This window comes from Notothenia coriiceps, unplaced genomic scaffold (genome assembly GCF_000735185.1).
Source record: "Notothenia coriiceps isolate Sejong01 unplaced genomic scaffold, NC01 NC01_scaffold00037246, whole genome shotgun sequence".
Lineage (NCBI taxonomy): Eukaryota > Metazoa > Chordata > Actinopteri > Perciformes > Nototheniidae > Notothenia > Notothenia coriiceps.
The window spans coordinates 12,189,263-12,212,193 of NW_011369947.1; the positions used below are offsets into that span (position 1 = coordinate 12,189,263).

General features: G+C 41.3%; 2 protein-coding genes across 2 annotated transcripts in view; both read left to right on the forward strand.

Moving 5' to 3' along the window:
- LOC104965793 (dynein heavy chain 10, axonemal-like) overlaps positions 1-14,471 on the forward strand; it is an 18,114-nt gene extending 3,643 nt beyond the window's left edge. Inside the window, exons 9-14 of the mRNA XM_010794804.1 lie at positions 12,313-12,444; positions 12,677-12,888; positions 12,997-13,164; positions 13,442-13,622; positions 13,702-13,847; positions 13,941-14,471. Coding sequence (XP_010793106.1) covers positions 12,313-12,444; positions 12,677-12,888; positions 12,997-13,164; positions 13,442-13,622; positions 13,702-13,847; positions 13,941-14,087 — 986 coding nt within the window. The 3' untranslated portion in view covers positions 14,088-14,471. The remainder of the gene's footprint in view (positions 1-12,312; positions 12,445-12,676; positions 12,889-12,996; positions 13,165-13,441; positions 13,623-13,701; positions 13,848-13,940) is intronic.
- A 2,458-nt stretch (positions 14,472-16,929) lies between these two features.
- emid1 (EMI domain containing 1) overlaps positions 16,930-22,931 on the forward strand; it is a 16,977-nt gene continuing 10,975 nt past the window's right edge. Inside the window, exon 1 of the mRNA XM_010795607.1 lies at positions 16,930-17,611. Within this exon, the coding sequence (XP_010793909.1) occupies positions 17,472-17,611 (140 nt within the window). The 5' untranslated portion in view covers positions 16,930-17,471. The remainder of the gene's footprint in view (positions 17,612-22,931) is intronic.

Genomic DNA, 22,931 nt, shown 5'->3' on the forward strand with positions numbered 1-22,931 from the left:
TCATCATGTTTGTGCCCCTTCAAATGAAGTGGTGACCCGGTCTGTCGGTCACAGCAGTGCATGTAGTCTGTTGAATTCAAAGTGTTGTAATCATGATTAACTACAAATCAATAATTTGGCGTCTTAGGGGAAACCGAACTGAGAAACTTTTGAAAGAACATCTTGCAGTTATAGAATGGACTTACTGGCAGAAGTCTTGATGATTGAGATACCTTAGTTGATGCATTCATTAAGGTATTGTTCCTGCATTAAGTCATGCATGAGATAATATTAATCCTTGCACATTACTGATAGTTCATGAAGTACTAACTACATGAATGAATTCATGATGATTCATGTACCTTACCATAAAGTGTTACCGTTGCGGATAGAGTGATATTGATTTTTCAGAAAGTCAAACAGCCCTTGTTTGCAAAACATACTGGGGAGCATGTTTATTTAATACAGGAGTCACAAATACTGTATGTCACATTTAAAATGCTTATTTACAGCACACAAAATATGCTTTCATTTTCAGATTTCGTTTTTTTAAATCACCGTCCTAAAGCTATTTGGAGAAACGTAATCCTTAACTTTTGATGACTTGAGATGAATAAACTTAAACAGATTTTTGCCAATTTACGATAAAATATGTAATTCTGTTGCAATTGTATAGCCGTTATGGAGAAACAATTGTTTTGCTTAATTTCTTTGTTTTATTGGATAGAACAGCCGGAGATAGACAGGAAAGACGGACAGAGAAAGGAACAACAGGCCATGGACAGCAGTTTGGATTTGACTAAGGGCCGTTGCTGTAAGGCCTTACATGGACAACAGGTTGATACAGGTCAGCCACAATGGACACTTTACAGAGACATTGTGGGTGTCTGGTATGTCCCTGCACAACTTAAGAACACTTTTCGGGCTGGGAGACGGATGGATGTGAGACTGAAATCGTTTTTTCTAACTTTTAGGTCACTTTGTTGCAGTCTCTCCAACAACAAGGCTACTATAATAATAATAATAATAATAATAATAATAATAGTAATAATCAATTGTGTTTATAAGCGCACTTTTCATTTGAATATACAAATATGAAAGTGCTACAGAGTAAAATGGTTGAAACAAAACAACAAAAACAAAAAATAATAAAGTAAACGTTGACATCCATCTGAATTTCTTTCTTCCAAGGACCGAATGCTTTCCCCTTTAATTGTGGGGTGTCTTTGGGAGTCTAAGGACAGCCCCCGCTCTGTAAAGCCCCCTCAGACATATGTGTAATATGTGATATTGAGCTAGATGCTGCTGAACAGCGTGCATTGAGCTGACCTCCGGGCTCTCTGCAGCGCTGCAGTCTCTGCTGGGGTAGTTGAACAGCGCTCGGCTCAGGCCTTCTCCCAGCAGCTTCCCGTTGTCCCGCAGCTCCTCCGGACTCAGTCCTGCACGCCGGCCGCGCCCCTCCAACAGGAACTGCAGCTGGCGCTTCCTTCAGGGTGGAGAGAGAGGAGACACAGTGAGAGACACACACACACACACACACCTGAGGAGAAACAGCGGCAGAGAGCACAGTAATAAAGATTTTGTGCTAACTCAGAGAGAAGCCCTTTGATTTCATTATAGTGTTTATTTTCCCTCATTACAAAAACTACACTTATAAGTTGCCTTGATGCTAGCTATCACTGATGTTACTGTCTAATCAGTATGAAATCTCATGTGTTTCACCGCTGCACCAACATGTTCCACGGTCTCTGCCAGGATGCTAAAATAGTCTGCAGGCAAAAATTCCACATAGGATAAGATAAGTGTGTGTGTGTGTGTGTGTGTGTGTGTGTGTGTGTGTGTGTGTGTGTGTGTGTGTGTGTGTGTGTGTGTGTGTGTGTGTGTGTGTGTGTGTGGATGGCTAGTGTTGCTCATGCTGGAGGCAGAGAGGACACTCCCAGTCTGATTCAGCAGCATCAGTGTCCGCCTGTGATGCAGCCACCGCCTGTGAAGGCGGTGGCTGCATCACAGGCGGACACTGATGCTGCTGAATCAGACTGGGAGTGTCCTCTCTGCCTCCAGCATGAGCAACACTAGCCATCCACACACACNAGATTGTTTTACACAGCCAGATCTGATACCTGTCAGTATAATAATACATTATATTTTTATAGGGCTTTTCAAGGACTCAAAATGGCTTTACAATATAAGGGAAGGTTAGGGTGGGGGGTATGGGACTATCAAACTTGATCAACCGGCAAGAGGAGAAGAGATGGGTTTTGAAAAGGGACTGGAATACTGTGAGGGTCTCAGAATTGCAGAGATCTTTGCATCAATATGTTCCAAACGTTTTTTTTTTAAATGTAAAAAAATATATATAAAATGATAAATAGTGAAAAATTAAATATTTCTAGTGTGAATCAAAATATAATACAAGTGATTTTTATTGACAAAAATGGCATAAAAACACATTATTCTAATACGGGTCCTTTTTGACCCACTTATGGACGAGTGTAGGGTCCAGTCACTCGTGCATCTAAGGGTTAAAGGGTATTTGTAGTCTTGTGTTTAACAGAGACATATGTTCAGGATTTACATCTCTGGAGGGCTAAAGGGTAAAAAGGGGGATATGCAAAGGGTTAAGGACGAGGGGGTTTAATGGTGGGGATGTTTAGATGATGCTAAGGGACTTTAAGGGTGGGACCAGTTGGCTATTCTCTCTACTATACAGTGGGACTGTGAGCTGTGAACTTCTCCATCCTCTGAGGTGAAGTAGCTCTGTTCCTACATTTGAGATGGATTTCACTTCTATATTGACTTTCTTTATTAAATATAACAAAAAGACAACCTTTGTCCATTTCTCCTTTTCTCCACACTTACCTCCTTTGTTGGCGGCTTCCACAGCCTCAGCCGGCAGACCGAACTGATTCATGAGCGGGCCGAGCTGACCTGAGGCCAGAGCGCTGCTGAACATGCTCATGGACTGAGGGAGGGAGGGAGGAACCAGTCAGTGTGGTAGATTACAGCAATAAAACATTCCTCTCGTCTCATTCAATTAACTGTGTTACCCTTTAACAATTACAGATAGCAAATGAACTCTCCCTTCCAAGAAGTAACCAGCCACAATCAGGAGCTTATGATCACATTGTATTAGCGTATGTGGGGCCACAAGGTAAAGGTGTTTTCATTTCAGCAGAGGATCAGCACGTCTGTGTATTTGGAGCTCCTGGGTGTGTATGCGTTACCTGTTGAAACTGAGGTGAGCTGATGGTGTTCTCGATCTCCTCGGCGCTCTGTGGGAGACTCTCCCCGCTGGGCAGGAAGGGGAGGAGCCTCTTCTGGACCTCAGCGTTGGTCAGGATGGGAGCCATCATCTCCGGGGTGCAAACGCTCGCTAGGTCCACTGCAGCACAGGAGAGGAGTCAGTTTAGGCTCAGGGATAACTTCTATCCTTTGACAGTATCTCTCCTCTTCGACTTCCGCCCTCCCTCATTTAGCTGAGGCTGAGGTTTGTGTTGTTGCTAAGCAGTGACGTCTTAAATCTGAATCCTACATTCAGTGTTCTGTCACTCACCTGCGGCTCCCTGAGCAGCTGAGGTTGCTGGGACGTTCATGGTGGCGAGGATGCTCTGAAGGTCACTGAGCTGGATGGGCTGGTGAGAGCCGGGGCTCCCAACAGAGGCGGGGGTCAGCGGGGTCTGAGCTGAGGCTGAGGGGGGGGGAAGGGTTGTTCAGATAACACAAAGCAAAAGGGTCAAATAGGTTGTTGAAAATGTAGCTCTTGATACTCTTTTTAGAGTTGGGTGTTGGAGGGACACAAGGTTTGAAGATTCTCTACTATCAGCAAATGGATACTCAGTTATTATTTGATTTGTTCCCAATGAGGAGGGACATTGTTTTGGCTATCGAGTTGTTTCAAGGTGATTTAATTGGTGTAGTTAATAAAGAGTAGTAGTAGGTCCCTGTGCTAAAGCTGTACCTGGTGTGGAGGGAGCAACAGTAGTAGGGGAGGCGGCTGAGGCAGCAGGGGTCACGGGGGTGGTGGGGGCCTGAGTGGTGCTCAGCCTGGAGGCCCCGCCTGAGGAAGGAGTGGCAGCCATGTTTATCGGTATTTTTCATAATAAAGTCTTTTAACATTTTGACCACAAGCATCACGTAAGTTTTGTAAGGTAAGGCACATGAAGGAAAGACAGTGTGTACATAGAGCCGAGAATTGCGAAAAATTTTACGTTAGGTTGATATTTAAACCCGGGAACAACTAAACAAAATAACAACAGATTCCTCCAGACCCTCGAGATCGTCCTGGTCCGCCCCGATTGGACGAACCCGTCGCCGCCCCGGCCTGGTGGGGTGGTCCGTCGAGGAGGAGGTCCACTCTCCTGTTGTAACACAAAAAGTATAATGTAAAATAATATTTAGTTCATGACGACTTGAGTGGAAGGGGGGGGGGGGGGGGTGTCGAGAGCGTCNGATTCTAAGAGGCAAAATACTCACTAAAGTACAGTTTGCAACATCAGGAGCTAGAGACTGTTAAGAAGTGTTGTGATACATTGTTGATGCTTAGCCTATGGTTATAAGATAATGAAATATTTGTAAATCTTTAGTGAACACTTTGTACGCAGGATTGTCTAGTTTCATCTAAATCATATATGAGTTGTAGAACGAAGAATGGGGTACATACAACAGGATTCATCCAAATCAATAACAACAAGGAAACTCTCTTGGTGAGATTAAACAAATCAAAGAGCACTCGCTCAAATTTACCAGAAGTTCAAACTTAGTGATGTTTGATATATTCGCATGAGAGCTGATAAAGACCTGCACTGACAAGTTGTTTCTTTAGAGCAAAAAGAACTAGCATGCAGTAGAAAAATAATGACAGTAGACATTAGTCTGTTTGTCGTGGGCTTGTGACTAGTCCAGCACTGTGTTAGAACTAAAATAAGTTAGCTCATCACAACCATCAGTGTCAGATTTATTTTCAATCTATTTCAATGCAGCACAGCATTAGATCTTTGGTATAGATTCATCTTAAAATGTGTACGAGGTGTTTTTTGTTTTACTTTTATTGCTCTCATTCCTATTAAACTATTAAAAGCACACAATGACTGAAAATAGCCATTACTTTGCAATATGACAGTGTGTTTTAATACAGGAAGTTGATGTTTGCCCAGTATTAAAACAACATTAAAGTGGACCTATCATGCTATTTGTATGCAATAGCATAGGTCTCAGATATATATAAAAAATTAAAAAACATGTCTATGAAGTGTTTTGCTCAAAATACCAAACAGATCACCCATTCTAGCCATGCCTCATATCCCTCTATTTCACTTCCTGTTTCAAAAGTGCTGATTTTGGGTATAAAGCTTTAAAAAAAATTGATTAAAAAAAAGAGGGGGCTGAGCTCATGCGGGACCCGGCAGCTACTGTCTAAACTAAATACTGCAGTGATGAAACGCCATATCATGGATTATCAAGNACAGGTGATCACAATCAAAGGTTCCCATTTTTGACCCCCTTATGGAAGCTTGGGGTAGTAATACAAAAACTACAATTTCTTAAAATGTAAATTTAAAATGTGAATGGAATGATATCCAAAACATGTTTTTTGAGGAATAGCTAGAATATGAAATGATAAAAAAATGTAATTACAAAGATACTTCAAGAAAACCTATTTTTGAAAAGTGAATGACTCCCCTTTGTAAATGTAATGTATTATTATTTGTAACATTGTTCTCTCTCTCCTCGTCAGATGTGGAGGCGTTTGCTAAAGCCATGCAGAGCAGTAAAGGAGACGGGAAGAAAGAGGACGACGAGGACATGAGTCTGGATTAGAGCTCAAACTGCCGAGCCTTCTCTTTCAAATGGTCTTACTCCTTTCTGTATCGATGCAGCACACAGCGCCTCACTCAGGATGAAGAGTTAGCAGAGCGGCTAACACATGTTTGTTTTTACGATGACTACCTTCTTCAGCAGCTCTGTGAAAGTGACCAGTGTTTCAATGTGATTGGTTCCTTTCTGTTTAATCGTAAGGCTTTTTTTCTTTCTAATTCACTCTTTATTAAAATCATATTGGCAAACAAAAACAACACGCCTCAAGACTCATCTTTTGAAAATGGGAAACAAACACCAGAGAGAACAGTTTGTATGAAAAAAAACTTTATTAAAAATACATGTACAACACATGGGGGAGCAGGAGTGAGGGAGAGGGACAGCTTATTCCTTCTGTGAGATATTTCATTAAAAAGTGGTTATATTACATACAAGATTCACACTCGTGTTTGGTACACGTTTACATTTGTGACGGAATAGAGATGGGAACGCTGCCTGCTAACGGGACGTTGTGCTGCACTCACGACTTGTGAGGGTTTAAAATACTCTCAATATAGCACTACATTCATACATTTTAGGATTAATTACCTCAAACAACTGATAAATGATTCAAGTCGTTGGAGCTGTCTTTGTCTCGGTCTTAATTAAAACCATTAATGTGGGAAACTGGTATTTACAGTAACTTCAACATGAAAGCAGCATTATCACCTAAGTGGATAGAAAAGATCTGCAGAGAAAATATGGGCTGCGTTGGAAATTAAATAACGCAACGAGAACACATTTCTTATAAGTGGGATCATTTTTGTGTGTAAAAGAATTAGCCATGAAATAAAAAGACATGTTCAATTATTATTTAACCCTTAGATGCACGAGTGACTGGACACTTCCATAAGTGGGTCAAAAAGGACCCGTATTAGAATAATGTGTTTTTATGCCATTTGTCATTTTGGTTAAGTAAAATCACTTGTATTATATTTTGTTTCACACTAGAACTATTTTATATTTAACTTTTCACTATTTATAATTTTTGAAAAAAAACGTTTTCCCATAGAAAATGCATGCGGGTCATTTTTGACCCACTTATGGAAGCTTGGGGTAGTACTACAAACATTTGAATGGCACGATATCCAAAGCATGTTTTTTGAGGAATAGCTGGAATATGAAATGATAAAAAAATGTAATTATTATGTAAGATACTTCAAGAAAACCACCTCACCGGGTCAAAAAAGACCCACTTATGGAAGGCAAACATATATTGATAACATCTTTCAGTCTTAACACGTTTTGTACAGAACTTTGTAAGCTTTACTTTAACAGATCTTGAGCACCTTGAATTACACGATTATGTGTGAAGGAGGAACAAGTGGACTTCTAATGTCGAGGAGACAAGAGGATTATGGTCACACAAGCAACAATTAAACTCAAATCAAACAGCCAATGACCTAAATGCTCTTATCTCCTCTTCCTTTGTTTCAATGTAATTACTCAACCTTTCATTAAATGCATCTTAGAGACTTAATTAACTCTGATAATCCCAAAGCTCAGTCCTGTCCCGGTTACAGGCAGCGTTTCCATCGGCTGCCTGAGGACTCGTACATTACAGTGTACCGACTCAGTAGGAATTCTTAACATTCTCCGCTAGAGATGCACGATAAACAGCTGTACACATCGTTCACTTATTAAAACATAATGCATATAATTCATAATTCAGGAAATGTGTTTGAATGATTGACATAATGTACTTTTCATTTGTTTGCAAGTTAAAGCTTTGTTGCCTTTATTTACAATATACTACACGTTTTAGAATTGATATGTGGTAGCAGTGACTCAGTGCACCTCTACGGTCAGACAGCTGTTGCTATAGCACCCTGTAGCACAGAAACAAACCAGTAATAACGACAAACTGTCAAATATAAAATATACATTTTTCTGAAAATAGAAAATAAATATTATTATATATATTTTAAATTAGCTACAGTAACATGGCACCCACCACCAGTAATTTGTAGTCGGGGAATGTGAGGATAAGACTGTTTTTGCGTGTGTTGGGTTTACATGTGGGGGCAGCCCTGCGTGCCCACAGCTCCGTGCAGGGCGAGCGGTTTGGACAGCATGGCGGTGCGCTGGTTAATCATCGCCAGGCGGACGCAGCCGTGGAAGACAGGGAGACCGGCGGGGAGACTGGGAAATGGGGCGCCATCTGGAGGAGAGAGAGGGGCGAGCAATTAGGGCAATGATTATTGGCTAATTGGTTACACAAACCGAAAAATCGTTATGACATCATAAAGTGGCCAAAATCTGATCAGCTCATTTTCAGACAGGTTTTTATAGAAATCGATCAAAAAGAGAGAGAATCTTTTTTTAAGAGTCTCTTTCCACAGAGGGGACACATGTTTATGTAGAAAATACATGAACAAGTGGATTTTGCATAATAGGTGACCTTTAAGAGTTTTTATTTTTTAAAAGAAGCAAACATTCAATCAGAAATGCTAATAAATGATGAAATAGTTGTCAGATTTTAAGCAATAAATTATAATATTGTCTCTTTCTAGAGAGGACAATTTGCTGTCTCTTAGTTGCAAGTTGTACATTTTGGCTTTAGCTTTTTATTACTTTTTACACTTTTTATGCTGCTATGGACAATCTTGCACTAATGCACATTCTCAAAGATATTGAAGTGACTGGTATTTTGTATATATTGACAGTTGTGTTTTTATTTAGGTCTTAATGTGTGCATTTTTTAAATATGTCTTTGATTGTGTATATAGGTATATACTTGTTTGCAAACATATTTTTATATATATTGGTTTTTATATTCGGGATCGTACGAAACGGTATTTCGATCTCTGTCTGTACACACAAACTGGAAGATTGACAATAAAGTTGACTTTGACTTATTAAAAAACAAAACAAAAACAAACATCTTCTGGATCTCTGCAAAATCATGATAACGTTTTTTTGACATTGTATGAACTAAACCCATTAATCAAAAATGAAATCAAAAGATTAGTCAATGACAATAACTGACGCACTCAAAGATAATACACCTAATTGGATAGAAGGCAGATCACAAGAATACACATGTAATAACTTTTGGAGTCGTCAAAGTAAATCAAGATCAAGTCATGCAATTAGCAAAAAACACACAAAGGGCAGAATCAGGAGAGGGAACGGGATTTGTTGAATAGTGAACAAATCAAAGAGGTGTGTGTGAATGTGAACTCACCGGGGACCCCTCCGAGGTAAACGGTCTCTAAGCCCCCTGCAGAGCGGCTCTGTCTGGGGCCGACGCTCTGCTTACTGGCTGCGTCCACTCGGAGCTGCAGGACGTTGTTCTTCTTCACCACTGGACACACACACACACACACACACACACACACACACACACACACACACACACACACACACACACACACACACACACACACACACACACACAATATCTACTATTATTGACGAAAAAAATTAAAGTTCTAAAGTGCAACTGTTTACTCGAAACCTTTTTGTTTTAGTTTGACGCAGTGATAATTCGTTTGTAGACTGACCTGTGATGGTGTGCCAGCGTCCGTTACACAGAGGCTCCTCAGGAGTTAAGGAGGTAGAGAATTCACCTTTGCCGCTGTTTATTGAAACATTCACCTGCACAAAAACACAAACTTAATTTACATATATTCTTTTAAATCATTCAATAATCATTTTTAATATGACTTTTTCCTTTTAAAATTCACTAAAAATGTCCCCAGTTTTGGTTAGACCCTCCCTGGTGTGCTCAGTCTCACCTGTCCCTGGCTGAGGACCACACTCAGGTACATCTCAGCTGTTGTCCCAGCATGCAACAGCAGCCCGGAGTCCGAGACGGGCCGAACCTGCAACTGGATCTCCAGATCCCGATCCAGAACTAAGGACTCGTCTGCAGGGAGAGAAACCGTCAGTCAGGACTCAAACAGGAAAACATGTGATGACTCAAATGTTAACCAACGTGTAACTCAAAATTTGAATTTCCGGAAACTACAAGGATCCGAATAATTCAGATTTTATAAACTCAGTACAAGTCAGATATGTGGGGTAAAATAACATTTCATCTCGAAAGACATTGAATTAAGCACATTTTCTTTCCCACAAATTCTGACTGTGACGTTTGAAATCTGAGGTCCCTGGAGAGATGTTTTGAAGTCCCCAATAAAGTAAAAGAGTTAAAGCTACTAACTTCAATGTGGTTTCAACACTTGAATCAGAATACCTTTATTAGTCTCACAGAGGGGACATTTACATTGGTACAGCAGAAAAGAGCCAAAGACAGCTTAATGTTTTTATTAAAGATAAAAATAAAAAAAAGATTATAATAAAAAAAGTTACACAATTTACAAAAAACACAGCCTGNCAGCAGCGCCACTACAGGCCTGACAGATGACTACATCCGTTCCAGCATTTGCAACAGCGGTCCAGTGTGAACGGACACATTTAGAATGAAATGCGTGGTAACGGAAAGCCCTTTCTTGCGCTGCGTATGCGTTTTACCGTGTGGTGGCCGGGGTCCCTAAGCCAAACTATAAAATACACAAGGATCACAGAGATACTGCTAGTTTTAAAGTAAAGTCAACACATATACGACCCTAAATATAGTCTATATAAGACGAGAAGCATATAACATATAAATCCTTTTTTGTAAACATATGACAAATGGTGAGGGTGAGACGTCAGAGCATCGTCCGTATGTGCCAGGGTCCTTAGCCCCGGACAGTCGTGCCCCAGCGCCAATTTAACCGCACTGGGTATTTGTGAGGGAGCTCCTTATGGCATTACGCCCGTCCGCCTGAAGCCACCAAGTTTAACATATTTCCATAGTTCAAAAAGTTTGTCAATTGTCGTTTGTTGTATTGTCAAATACTGGTTTCTAATGTTTTCTGAGGAGTTTTACTGGAAATGAAAGAGCACAGAGTCTACAGAAGGCAACAAAGCAGCATACTGGCATTAAAACCTGACTTCACAGGAAGAGGTGAAGTTCATGTGAGAAGAGGGCTTCAGTAGTGCTGTCTGCACTCTGTTTAGTTTTGCTATCTTACAGATCAATATAGTAAATGTGAGGTAAAAGTGTGTTGCAAGTAACCGGTTAGAACTCTAAAGTTGCGATGAGGTCTAAAATGTATGGGAAATGGTCTTAAAAAAGGTCTTAAAAGGGTATTAAATTTGACATTCAGGATTCTGCATATACCCTGTATTTAACAGGTGAGTATGGAGATCCGAACACATACCTGACCAAAAGCTCACAACCAAGAAGGATAGCGATATCCCATGGGAAGTCTCAAATCCTTATTGGGGAGGTAAGTCCAACTGCATTTGTATTTTAAATTAGCATACTGTTTTATATTGCTCGGTTAGACTGGCGTAATTAAACGCGATGTGTACAAATGCTTCAATAGGTGATCCGTATGGTGGGCGAGCCATCGATAGCCTCTTGACCGAAGGATCCTGACCGTCTACATGGACCGAGTACTTGGAGCTTCCTGTTCACACCTTTCGGCAGTTCAACTTCTTCAGCACAAGGACGTAACTTACAAGATCCCCAAACGGGCCTGAGACTCATATATACTGTCAGTTGTTCTGTTCCAATTGTTATTTTCATCATCTCTCTACAATCTTTCCTTAACCCTTAGATGTGCACAGTGAGCGAGCTACACTCTTCCATAAGTGGGTCAAAAAGGACCCCGTATTAAGAATATATATGTGTTTTTATGCCATTTTTTGTCATTTTGGTTAAGAAAAATCATTTGTATAATATTTAGTAAATTATATTTTGGTTCACACTAGAAACATTTTATATCAATTTCCTATTTATAATCTTATAGAAAAATATGTTTACATTTTGAAAAAAAACCGATTTTGAACATATTGGTGTCCCAAAGATTCCGCTATTCTGAGACCCAGTATTTATTTATATTTATCTATTTATTCATTATTCCAGTCCCTTTTCAAAACTCATCTCTTCTCCTCTTGTCTACTCATAGCCCATCCCCCATCAATCCATGCCGGTTGATCACGTTTGATAGTCCTACACCCCCCCCCACCCTAACCTTCCCTTATATTGTAAAGCAATGTTGAGTCCTTGAAAAGCCCTATACAAATATAAATGTATTATTATTATTATACTGATATCATATCTAGCTGTGTAAAATAACCTTACTGAGAGGTGTCACTCACTAGTGATGTAGTCTGTGTGGTCTACAGTGAATGTATTCCTGACAGCCACAGGTGATAAGAATCAAAGGTTCCCATTTTTGACCCACTTATGGAAGCTTGGGGTAGTAATACAAAAACTACAATTTCTTAAAATGTAAAATGTGAATGGCATGATATCCAAAACATGTTTGTTGAAGAATAGCTGGAATATGAAATGATCAAAAAATGTAATTACAAAGATACTTCAAGAAAACCACCTCACCGGGTCAAACCCACTTATGCATCTAAGGGTTAAGAAAGTTGCTGTCATCACTCACAACTTTACCTTTCTATGTGTTACAGATGAGATTGAGAACCTGCCGATGGCCAACACACCAGAAGTGTTGGGTCTGAATTCCAATGCAGAGATAGGATACTACACTCAGGCAGCGAAAGACATGTGGAGTCACCTAATAGACCTGCAGCCTCAGACAGGTGGGATCTGGCACCTTTAATCTCTCTTGCCAATTCATTGAATTCAAAGAAAGACATTGTTACGGTGCTTGCCTCCATATTGACTTTTATAATATTAAAAAATGTTGGAAGTTAAAGGTGTTCCATACTTTTTCTGCTACTGTAAGGATGTTTACTTTACAATCTTTGCAACCGTGCTTCTACAGTAAGTGCTTTCTCTCTTAAGGCCTTTGAACGCTCTCTCTTGCCTCAGGTGACTCTGGTGGAGGCATCAGCAGGGATGAGTTTATCAGCCAGGTGGCCCAGGACATTCAGAACAAGCTGCCTCAGTTATACGACATAGACGTGATCTGTAAAAAGTTTGGCACGGACATTTCACCGACCTCAGTGGTGCTGCTTCAAGAACTGGAGCGCTTCAACAAGCTAGTGGTCTGCATGCAGCGCTCTCTGTTCGAGCTGCAAAGGGTGAGGAGGAGGGGGAGGACAACAAGATATTGGGGAAACACACACTGATGTAACGTCTTTGTGCTTTTCATGGGTTTAGATTTGTTCTGATTGTCTTGTGTGTTCAAGGCTTTGTCTGGAGAGGTGGGTATGAGCAGCGAGTTGGATGAGGTCGCTCGGGCTCTTTTTAACGGTCACATCCCTGCTATCTGGAAGAAGTTGGCTCCTGACACTCTCAAGTCCCTCGGCAACTGGATGATCCATTTCAAGAGGCGGTATGAACAGTATAGCTACTGGGTAAGGAAGGACACGCTATCACGGATCATATGTAGCCTTTGAATAACAACTTGAGAATGTCCATCTTATCTTATGTTATGTTATTGATGATGACACAGAGGCATGTGGCGCATGCGTTGGTGTTCGGATCAGGGGAGCACAGGTTCAAACCCCACTGCAGTCAGCATGTCGTTGTGTCCCTGGGCTAGACACTTCACCCCAATTTGCTCCTGTGGGGATAAAAGCGTCTAACAAGTAACATGTAATGTACTGTATCTGGGTATCTTGTGTCCACCAGGTGGAGAAGGGAGAGCCAAAGGTGATGTGGCTGTCTGGACTCCACATCCCAGAGTCCTACCTGACTGCCCTGGTTCAAACCGCTTGCAGGAAAAATGGTTGGCCTCTGGACCTTTCCACGCTGTACACAGAGGTCACTCAGTACCGCAGTGAGGACGAGATTAGTGACAAACCTGGACAGGGTAATTAAATACCTCTCACAGTTTGCTAAGTGATTATAAGGGATGAGGTGTAAGGGGCTCATGGTGTTTTTCCCTGCAGGTTGCTATGTGTCTGGCCTGTATCTAGAGGGAGCCGACTGGGACATGGAGAATGGCTGTCTGGTGAAGAGTCAACCAAAGGTTCTGGTTGTTGAACTTCCCATCCTCAAAGTCATCCCCATAGAAGCTAGTCGCCTGAGATTACAGGTGTGGACCAACAAAGACCTCCAAACAGTACCTCACTATTTAGATTTCTCCCCCCTCTAACTCATGTGCATATCGGTGTGTTCTTTTCCGCAGAATACATTACGGACACCAGTGTACACCACTTCTCTGCGCAGGAATGCAATGAGTGTGGGGTTGGTGTTTGAGGCAGACCTGTTCACCACCATGCACCTCTCCCACTGGGTGCTCCGGGGCGTCTGTCTATGCCTCAACTCTGACTGAAGATGGGCTTCATTGAGCTGTTCAGCTTTCACACAGTTTGTTCAGACATGCTGATTATTCATAATTAATAGCAGCTTTCTTTAAGAGAAAACACACTTTACCTTTGATTTATTGGAAAACAAATCAGTTATGAGAAAAGAGTTTTAAAAGTTGATAGATGCACAAAAGAAAACTGCAATTTTGACTTGTATTTTTTTACATTTTTGTATCACTAGATGGCAGCAGACATCAGTACTGAGCTCTTCACTCTGGGCAGTAGCAACAGGGGTTTATTTTGGCTGCTACAGTGCGCTAAAGTGCCAGCAGGCTATGGTGGCTCATCTTTCAGGCCTACTAGTCTTTTACCTTTGTATTTATGAATAAATGTTTGCAGATAATTTAAAATCATGTCTATCTGTCTTTCTTGAACGAAATAACCAATACATCTGTCTATTCCTAAAAAGGACAGCTGAGCAGATGCTGGATGCCATGCTCAGATTGTGAAGGGAACACAATCTGCTACATACAGTGGAAAATTAACCATTGACCAAAGGCTGCTGAAGTTTTCCACTTTACCCAAGTATCTTTTCAGCTGTTCTCTGCAGTAAAGGTAGCAGTGTGTGCTTTACTGCAAACAGATCTAGTGCAGCACTGAGTAATCGAGGCTGCTGAGGTCTGCATGCCAAAGCAGGTGAGAAATTAACTCTTAAAATCAGACAGCCCCCGCAGGATCGGGCTGATAGTGTGGCAGTGAGGTCACAGAAAGGCAGATTTTATTAAGTTATAATGTGTGCTACATACATTTATGATCATGTAGCCTGAGCTGTGTATGTGCTGCTCTAATTATGGATATGCTGGTCCGACTATCTCCTATAGGCTGAAATCAGCAACATGAAAATGTGTGTTAACAATGAGGTTTCTTTATATGAGAGGCCTTTCCTCATGACGTCACTGTCTTGCGTGTGATTACTGTATTATGTAGCCTTTAAGACCCCGCTCTGAATGGCTGAGGGTAAAGGTTAGACAGGCCCACTCTCAGCTCTTTACTGGTGTGACTATCATAAAGAGTGAAGATTAGGACACGTTTATGACCTAACACAGGAGGGGAGGAATGTGTTTCCCTTTTGAAAAGAGGGAAAGAATGGTATGTTGTTTAATGAACCTACACTTCATATGAGTAAGCAGATTATCATTAAGTGCTCAGACAATAATGCAGCTCTTTTTGAGGAAATTATGGAATCAGGAATGAAACAATAATACGGGATAAAGGGAAAGGAATCCTCTCAATGGAAATGGCCCCCGTCCCTCTCCTCAGAGGTCAAAATTATTTTCAGCTGCTCGTGACTGGAGGGATTTACGTTTACCCTAAACTGCTGCAGTTCCTGTTGGCACTATTGCCTGAGCCAAGCGGCCTCATAACATACTGTGGGTGCCCTGAAACAAAAACTCTGACACACAACTTTCCAGACCTCCCCCTACCCCCCAATCCCTAACAGTTTCCGTTTATGTTATTGAGAGCAGGTGGGTTTACTCAATCCCATTTGAGGGCATGGATGTTTGCCACCTTCTTACTGTAGTATAGGGGGTGATTAGTGCCAGTCTGACTGACTGTGAGTGTCAAAGTGTTAACACCATCACTCATGAGCTGAACATCATCTAAACTACAGCCAGTGACAAAACTCTTTGCTGCATCTTTTGCAGCTGGCGGGACTTGCAGCTCCGCCCATGGGGCCCGAGAGGTGTAGTCACCCCCAACCGCAGATATACATCTTGGGCCCCAGTTTCTGGTTGCAGTGCCAGCCAGGTATTTGGTTTGGAGAAGAGCCGCAGCGTTTTGGTTACAGGCTGTTTTAAAACCTATGTCCCACATGTTTGGGTTGGTGGAGGACGGTTACAGTAACCTCAACTATTCTCCTGCCACTGTCCATATGATGGCTTTTACAGAGAGGCTACAGACAACTGCTAAACACAACCAGGGGGGGGGGGGACGACACATCATGCAGATAGATGTGGAGATACTGTAGATGTATGGATGCATAGATAGATACAAAAATACATGCAGTTGTTGATATTAACTAAGTACATGTACTCAAGTGTTTTTGCTTTAAGTTCTTTTTTGACATATTTGTACTTAATTTGAGTATTTCCATTTGTTGCTTCTTTACACTTCTACTCCACTACGTTTCAGATGCAGATATTGTACTTTTTACTCCATTACAATTATTTAACTGTTTTTAACATTTACTTTGTACATATCAAATACCTGATATGCTGATAGGGTATAATGCAGTACCATACTACTCATCTACACAGCATTTCAAGTATCTAAATGTGGACCACATTGATGAACTACAACACTAAAATGCTCTTCCATGTTTTAAAACAGCATAATACAATACTGTGAAAAGATTAAGAGAAACGAGTAGCCTACTTTTAAAACTTGAATTTAGCAAAAAATGCTATAGCCTACTGATTCATCTTTAAATGGCCATTGTGCAGAAGAAGAACTTGTGTGCTTTAATTACATTTTGAAGCAAATACTTTTGTACTTTTACTTAGGGACAACATTTGAAATCAGGACTTTTACTTAGGTAAAGGATCTGAGTACTTCTTCCAACACTGCATGCACAAGGACAGTACATGATGTTGAAGCATGAACAATACTGTGATGAACCTTTATAGGCGTTCAAATATAACTATATAGTGTTTCAATAAGCCAGAACTAAGTAATCATTTATTTTGTATTCAGTTGTGTGTTCACCAAAAAAACGCTTACTCATCACCGGCACAGCTCCAGTGATTTCAGGAGAGCCTCGGACTGAGCAGCAGCAGCAGCAGCCCATAATTAATTTAAAGCAGAATAGGCTACAGTGCGTAATGCGCCGTCCCCTTGAGCACGCATTGTCCTGAGCTCTGGGAGAGGTTGAAACGGGGCAGGGTAAAAAAAAAAAAAAGAAGCAGGCTGCGCTTTTAAAAGACCCGGGGAGACTATAAAAGTAGTTTCATGCCCGCTGCAGTGAAGGCTCGGCTCGCTATGCGCAGACACACGGAGGTAGGCAGAGCAGATAGACAGCAACACACACACCTAACACCCACACACACAGTATTTAAGGTTTATTTTCACATGTGGCTCACTGTCAAAGGTAGTGCCTAAAGAGAAGCGTGCATTTATGGGGCAGTAATTTTCTTTCTTATGGTTTTTTGCAGCGAAACCAGAGTCAGGCAGTGTTTTAGTAAACTGCATGTTTTCCACTTTAGTGAATAGGATGCTCGTCTTCTCCAGCCAACCCGGGGCTGTTTGACACATTTCCGCCACCGAGCTGGATCCACTAACCGGTGTGTTTTCTTACCGGGGGAAGCTGGGCTCATTTCAACTTTTCTGGCTGTACCTTTGATGCCACGGAAATGGAGAGCGTGTCCGCGCTTTGTAGTAAAAGTTTGCCTTGGACGCTGCTGGTCCTCGCGCTGAGCTCTGTGTCTGTGCACGCGACCTGGAAGACCGGGCTGTACAAAACCTACTCAGCCTCCTCAGTGTACCAGAAAAGGTAAGGAGAGCATCCACTTTACTGTGTCTTTATATTGTTATAATACATACACTCAGTGGTGTTAAGTAACTATATACTCAAGTACTGAACAATTGTTAGGCACTTGTATTTGAGTATTTCCATTTTATGTTACTTTCTACTTCCACTGCTGGATTGCATGGTACCCTGAAGTAGCCTACATGAAGTAATTAAAATGAGTTCCACCTTTACCAGCTTGATAAAAACATCAATAATTATGAACCACATATATATATGATTGTGAAATGGGCCAATCTGCATAATGAGTACTTTAAGTATATTTAGATGCCAATACGTTTGTACTTTTAGTTGAGTAACATTTTGCAGGACTTTTACTTGAAGACTACTACACTTAAGTATTTCTAATTGATCTTAAGTACAAGAACTGAGTCGACCTCTGCAAACACTACTATACTGTATTCCACTGAACACTAATCTGGTTTTCAGCAAATCCTAATTTACAAATGTAAACCTATTTATACACTCTTGTACTATGTGCATGTTTACTTTAACTTCCCTATGTTCATTTACATATTTTTTATTGTATTCTAAAATGGATCATCTGTTAAGAAAATCCAATTTCCACCCGGGGATATCTCTTTTGCATATCTTTTTTTGATCCTATGGTAATCCTCAGTTGTGTTGATACATGACCATTTCTTTCCTCTACATCCTATTTTTAAACCTCACTTCTTGTATCCTCTTGTCAATGAGTGCAGAGCTACTCCCATCTCCACCCATCTCCCAGGTCCCTTTGTCTTCCTGACAGTTGGTTTCCTTTTTCCTGTGCCGGCGGCCCACATTGCTCGGCTGCCTCCTGTCCTCATTGTTGTCCCCATTTACACACCCTCTTTACGTGGTTGTCTCTCCAGTGTTGTGTTGTCTGCTGATTCAGCATCAATGACTCCATCATCTGCTTCTTCTCAGCTGTCAGGGTCCTCTTCAAAGCATCACCTTTAGTCCTCACATCTGTCCTCGTAAAAACCTGCTCTGATGTTGATCCCAGCCGTGAGGACAGGATGCATCTTGAATACGTTATATAGACAGTGAATAGGGGAGTGAGGACCTTTATGCCTGTAATAAAGTGCACAGCATTGATAGTTTAAAAAAAGGTTGTTGAATAAAAACGGGGGATGAGATGGTGAAATCATTGAGTTAGGGTGTTTATGACCAGGAGTAAGACTGAACACAGACCTTAACTCAGCTCAGAGACAGGGATGGGAGAGTTAATTTCAAATGTAATCCGTTACAATTACTAGGTACCTGTAAAATAAATGTAATCAGTAACCTCATCTGAACATCGAAATATAAAAGTAATGGTTACTTTCTGTTACTTTTGGATCACCTTAATATCAAATGCAATGAAACTAAATAAAAAAGAAAGGAAATATCAATAAGATGTTTTTACTGAAGCCTATTATGTAAGACAACAGAACAATGTAACCTCAGAAAAGAAGAAACCACGATATTTAGCATAAAAAAGTAGGAGTATAGATTCGCTCTTAAAGTATTCGCCTACAGAACAGTACAGAAGAAATCTGCTCCTTTTACAACAAACACAAATATGCTATTTAGTATTATTGTATCCTGCTAGTTATCCCCATTTTTAGAAATCTAACTGTAATCTGATCATGTGTTATTTTAATGTTACTGTAAGGGAATACAGTTACCATTATTTTTTAATCCTGATTACGTAATCCTATTGCAATTAATCAGTTACTCCCCAAGCCTGGAGACCAGCAGTGATGAGAGGACTTTTCTCATTTTGCAAATATTTATCCTGTCAGGTTGAGAGTGTGTGTGGGCTGTGTCCGGAGGCTGAAACCCTTCCTCTCTCTGATCAGACCCCCTGTGGGTGTGTCCAGGTGGCTCTCAGCGGCCCCACAGCCTCGCTCCACTGGATCGCCCCCCCGCTCAGATCCCCTGTCACTCACTGCCGGCGGCTTGTGGACATGTTTACTAAACACAAGCAGCTGGGACTCCGCCGCATCTGGGCCCGTCCTGGGAGGGAGGGATGCGTTTACAGTGGGTCTGCTGCTGTTTGTAATGGGCAAGTGAAAGGAATGTCAGGATAGACAGAGATGAAGCTGTTGATGATGTGAGTCTTTGGATGCAGAGAGGTCGGTGGGTTCATGTGACATCGGAGGACTCACCTGCCCTTTGAACGCTGCGGTTTGTGTCAACAAAGCCAAACACTGGCAATGGGATATCAGAAAGCGAGAGGCTCTTATGGGCATTAGCAACTTGACATTGAATGACAGAAACTTAACAAGTCCTCGGTTCACGCACTTCAAAAGGAAATAGATATATATTTCAGCAGATTGTGTCACAGTAAAACCTTCTCTAAGATGTCCTCGTGCAGCAGCCCTGTCCTCACACAGTGATTATCTAAATCAAAGGGGATTAACAACTCTTGAGTAATTTCACATTCGCTCTGCGGAGGAGCTGATAAAGTGTTCGTTCCCCCTTGTCAGTCTTAACGTCTATATGAGCTCAGCACACTGAGGGGTTACGCAGGAAGCTGCTTTCTTTCTTCTTGTCTGGCCCATTTCTTTATCCTCCCTCGGAGGAGTTGTCATGGTCTGACAGGCAGTCTGAGCCTGTGGCCGCCCTCATTCCTCAGCCATCTTAACCATAGCCACCTTTTTCTTTAGCATGGGAATGAAGATGACAGAGATTCCAGTGGGCTGAGCCCTGTGTGGCTTAAAGCAGAATGGCTTTAGGTTTTAAATAACTTCAAATAATGTATGAGTTTAGGAACAATATTTCATGGGTATTAGGAAGCCGTTTCCAATTGAGAAACTCAATTTAATCACTGGTGGCTGATAGGTTATTCAGGGTCCTTCTCAGGGAGGGAGACTAGCGGCTCTGCAGCAATTGGTTGATAAATGGTCGCTTTCTAAGCAAAGCTAATCTCTTCTACTTCTCAAATGTGAGGGTTTGCTGTTTTTCTCAGTTCTATTTCATTATAAATACCCACTCTCTATGTTGTATACGAGACCTTTGCGGGAATTTCACACTATTTTCTTACTTGCTATGCAGTGAATCAAAGGATAATTAAATGAAATAACATATACGTTGGTAGTCAATTCAATTAGTCAGTTTAAGTTTTACACGTTTTAAGAACAAAAAGAGATCAAAAAGACACCACCATAAACCATTAATCGATTGAGCAGGAACATAACTCACACATGCACTGATAATAACACTAAACCCTAAAACAGTGCCCGATTACAGATTGTAGAGTGCATGTGAACATCCATAATGTGCCTCAGCTCCACATGAGGGTACATTAATGATCAGGCTGTATGAAGTCATAGTGTGTTAAACGTGACTCCTTGCTGAGAGGAATTCCTTTTGTACCTCCAGCCTGAAACACTTAAAGATGTGCGCAGCCGCTACACACAGAGACACACTTAGAGCTCACAGGTGTGCAGACCTGAAGCAGACAAAGACAAATGGGAGTTTTCCTCGTTCCTCTGAAGCGGCTTCCTCTGACCTGCTTTGATCCTCTTCACTGTCCCGTGCACATGGAAAACACAAGGCAGCTTTCAAACTGATCACACACCAGCCTTAATATCCTCTTTTAACTACATTTCATATTTATTTGTTCTCACATTGGCTTCTGTTTTTTCCTTTTTCCCCATAGAAGCTGCAGATTATGACTTGAGGAATGTCTTATCCCTCTTTTGTCTTCATTGATTTTCTTGTGCTCTCCATTTCTCTCTCTGTCGTTCGTTGTTGCACCACATTCACCTGATGCCTCCTCTATATCCCCTGAGACCAACAGGGCTTCCTAAGATAAGATAAGATTTACTTTATTGATCCCGGTTTAGGGTTATTGTTTTTCGTCACAGCAGCATGTTAAAACAAGGCATTGCACATAGTGTGAAAATTAAAAGAGTAGGAAATAAACAAACGTAAAATATAAACATCTCAACATAAAAAATAAAGCAAGACTAAAAAGTACTATAGGCCAAATTACAGCTAATAAAATGTCCAATTAAAGGAGAGGATAATTGTCTTTCCTCTCATTTCTCTGTTCCCATCGGAAGCATCCTTACGTGACCTTTAGATAAAGTAATCTTTGTCCCCTCTCCTCTCCTCTCTCCGCTCCTTTCCTCTCTTCTCCTCTCCTCTCTTCTCCTCTCCTCTCCTCACCTCCTCTCCTCTGTCTGGCCTTTTGCCACGTCTGTCTTTTGTCCTTTGTCCTCCTCAAGGTTTTTTTTTCCCACAGACAGAAATCTAGAGAAATTCCTTTACATTTCCATCCCTGCTGCATTTCAAACATATCTCTGAGTGTTGTCCCTCCCACAGTACTTCAATGAAAAAGGGAGTTACTGGGAAATGTTTCAACGAACAGCGTTCCCTCATCAACAATCTTCTCAGTTCACACGGATAAACTCCCCACATCGCTGCAGAAAGTGCATAACCTCAGAAGTAATGACAATGAATCCTGCTTACAAGGCCGAATGATGGGAACTCAGATGTAGCGTTATACTGTATACTTTATAGATATACGTTTGTGGGTTTTCTGTCAGCATTCACATTTACTTAGGGTTCAGCGCATTTGTATTCCCCTCAACTGTTCCTACTGTCTTGGCGTCTGTATGTCAGGGGGACAGATGGGACGAATCTGTGATTTTTCCATCCCTTAAAGATTGTGGATTTCTTTCATAACTGTTGGCTGTGGCTGTGTGCGACTGTGAGAGGTTTCTGATGATTTATTTAGCTTTGGCCCGGCGTTCAGAGTCTGCCATGTGTGCTTAGAGACCTGATACTCTCTGAGGGCCTGCTTGGTGCTGTTGCCAGTGAAACAGCATGGTGCTGGTGGGTTTCACACTTCATAACACAAGAACACCTCCACTAAGAGGAAGGTGTTGACTATGAAACATTTAAGAGGGAAAGACATCAAGCACCTGTGTATGAACAAAGCCAGACAAAATGTAATGGACCTCTTTATAATGAAACAAAAAGAGGGATTTGCTGTAGGGCATGTACTGTAAGTAAGGCACATTTCAATATGTACTCTTTGACATCACAGAAATAATGATGTTACCTGTATCCAGCTAATACAGTTATCTTTAGGCATCTCCATCCTCTCCGCTGCCTTGCACTCATTATATATTGTGTAAATCAGTTATGTAGGTAATGCAGGTATTCGTTTTCAAGCCACTTGGGAGATTGTTAACTCCGTTTTACCAACTTCTTTTGTTATTTCATCCACTAAAGTAGCAGCTGTTGGCATTTCCTCTCTAATTGCATAAATGCAATCCAAAGAGAAAGGGGAGATCATAAACCC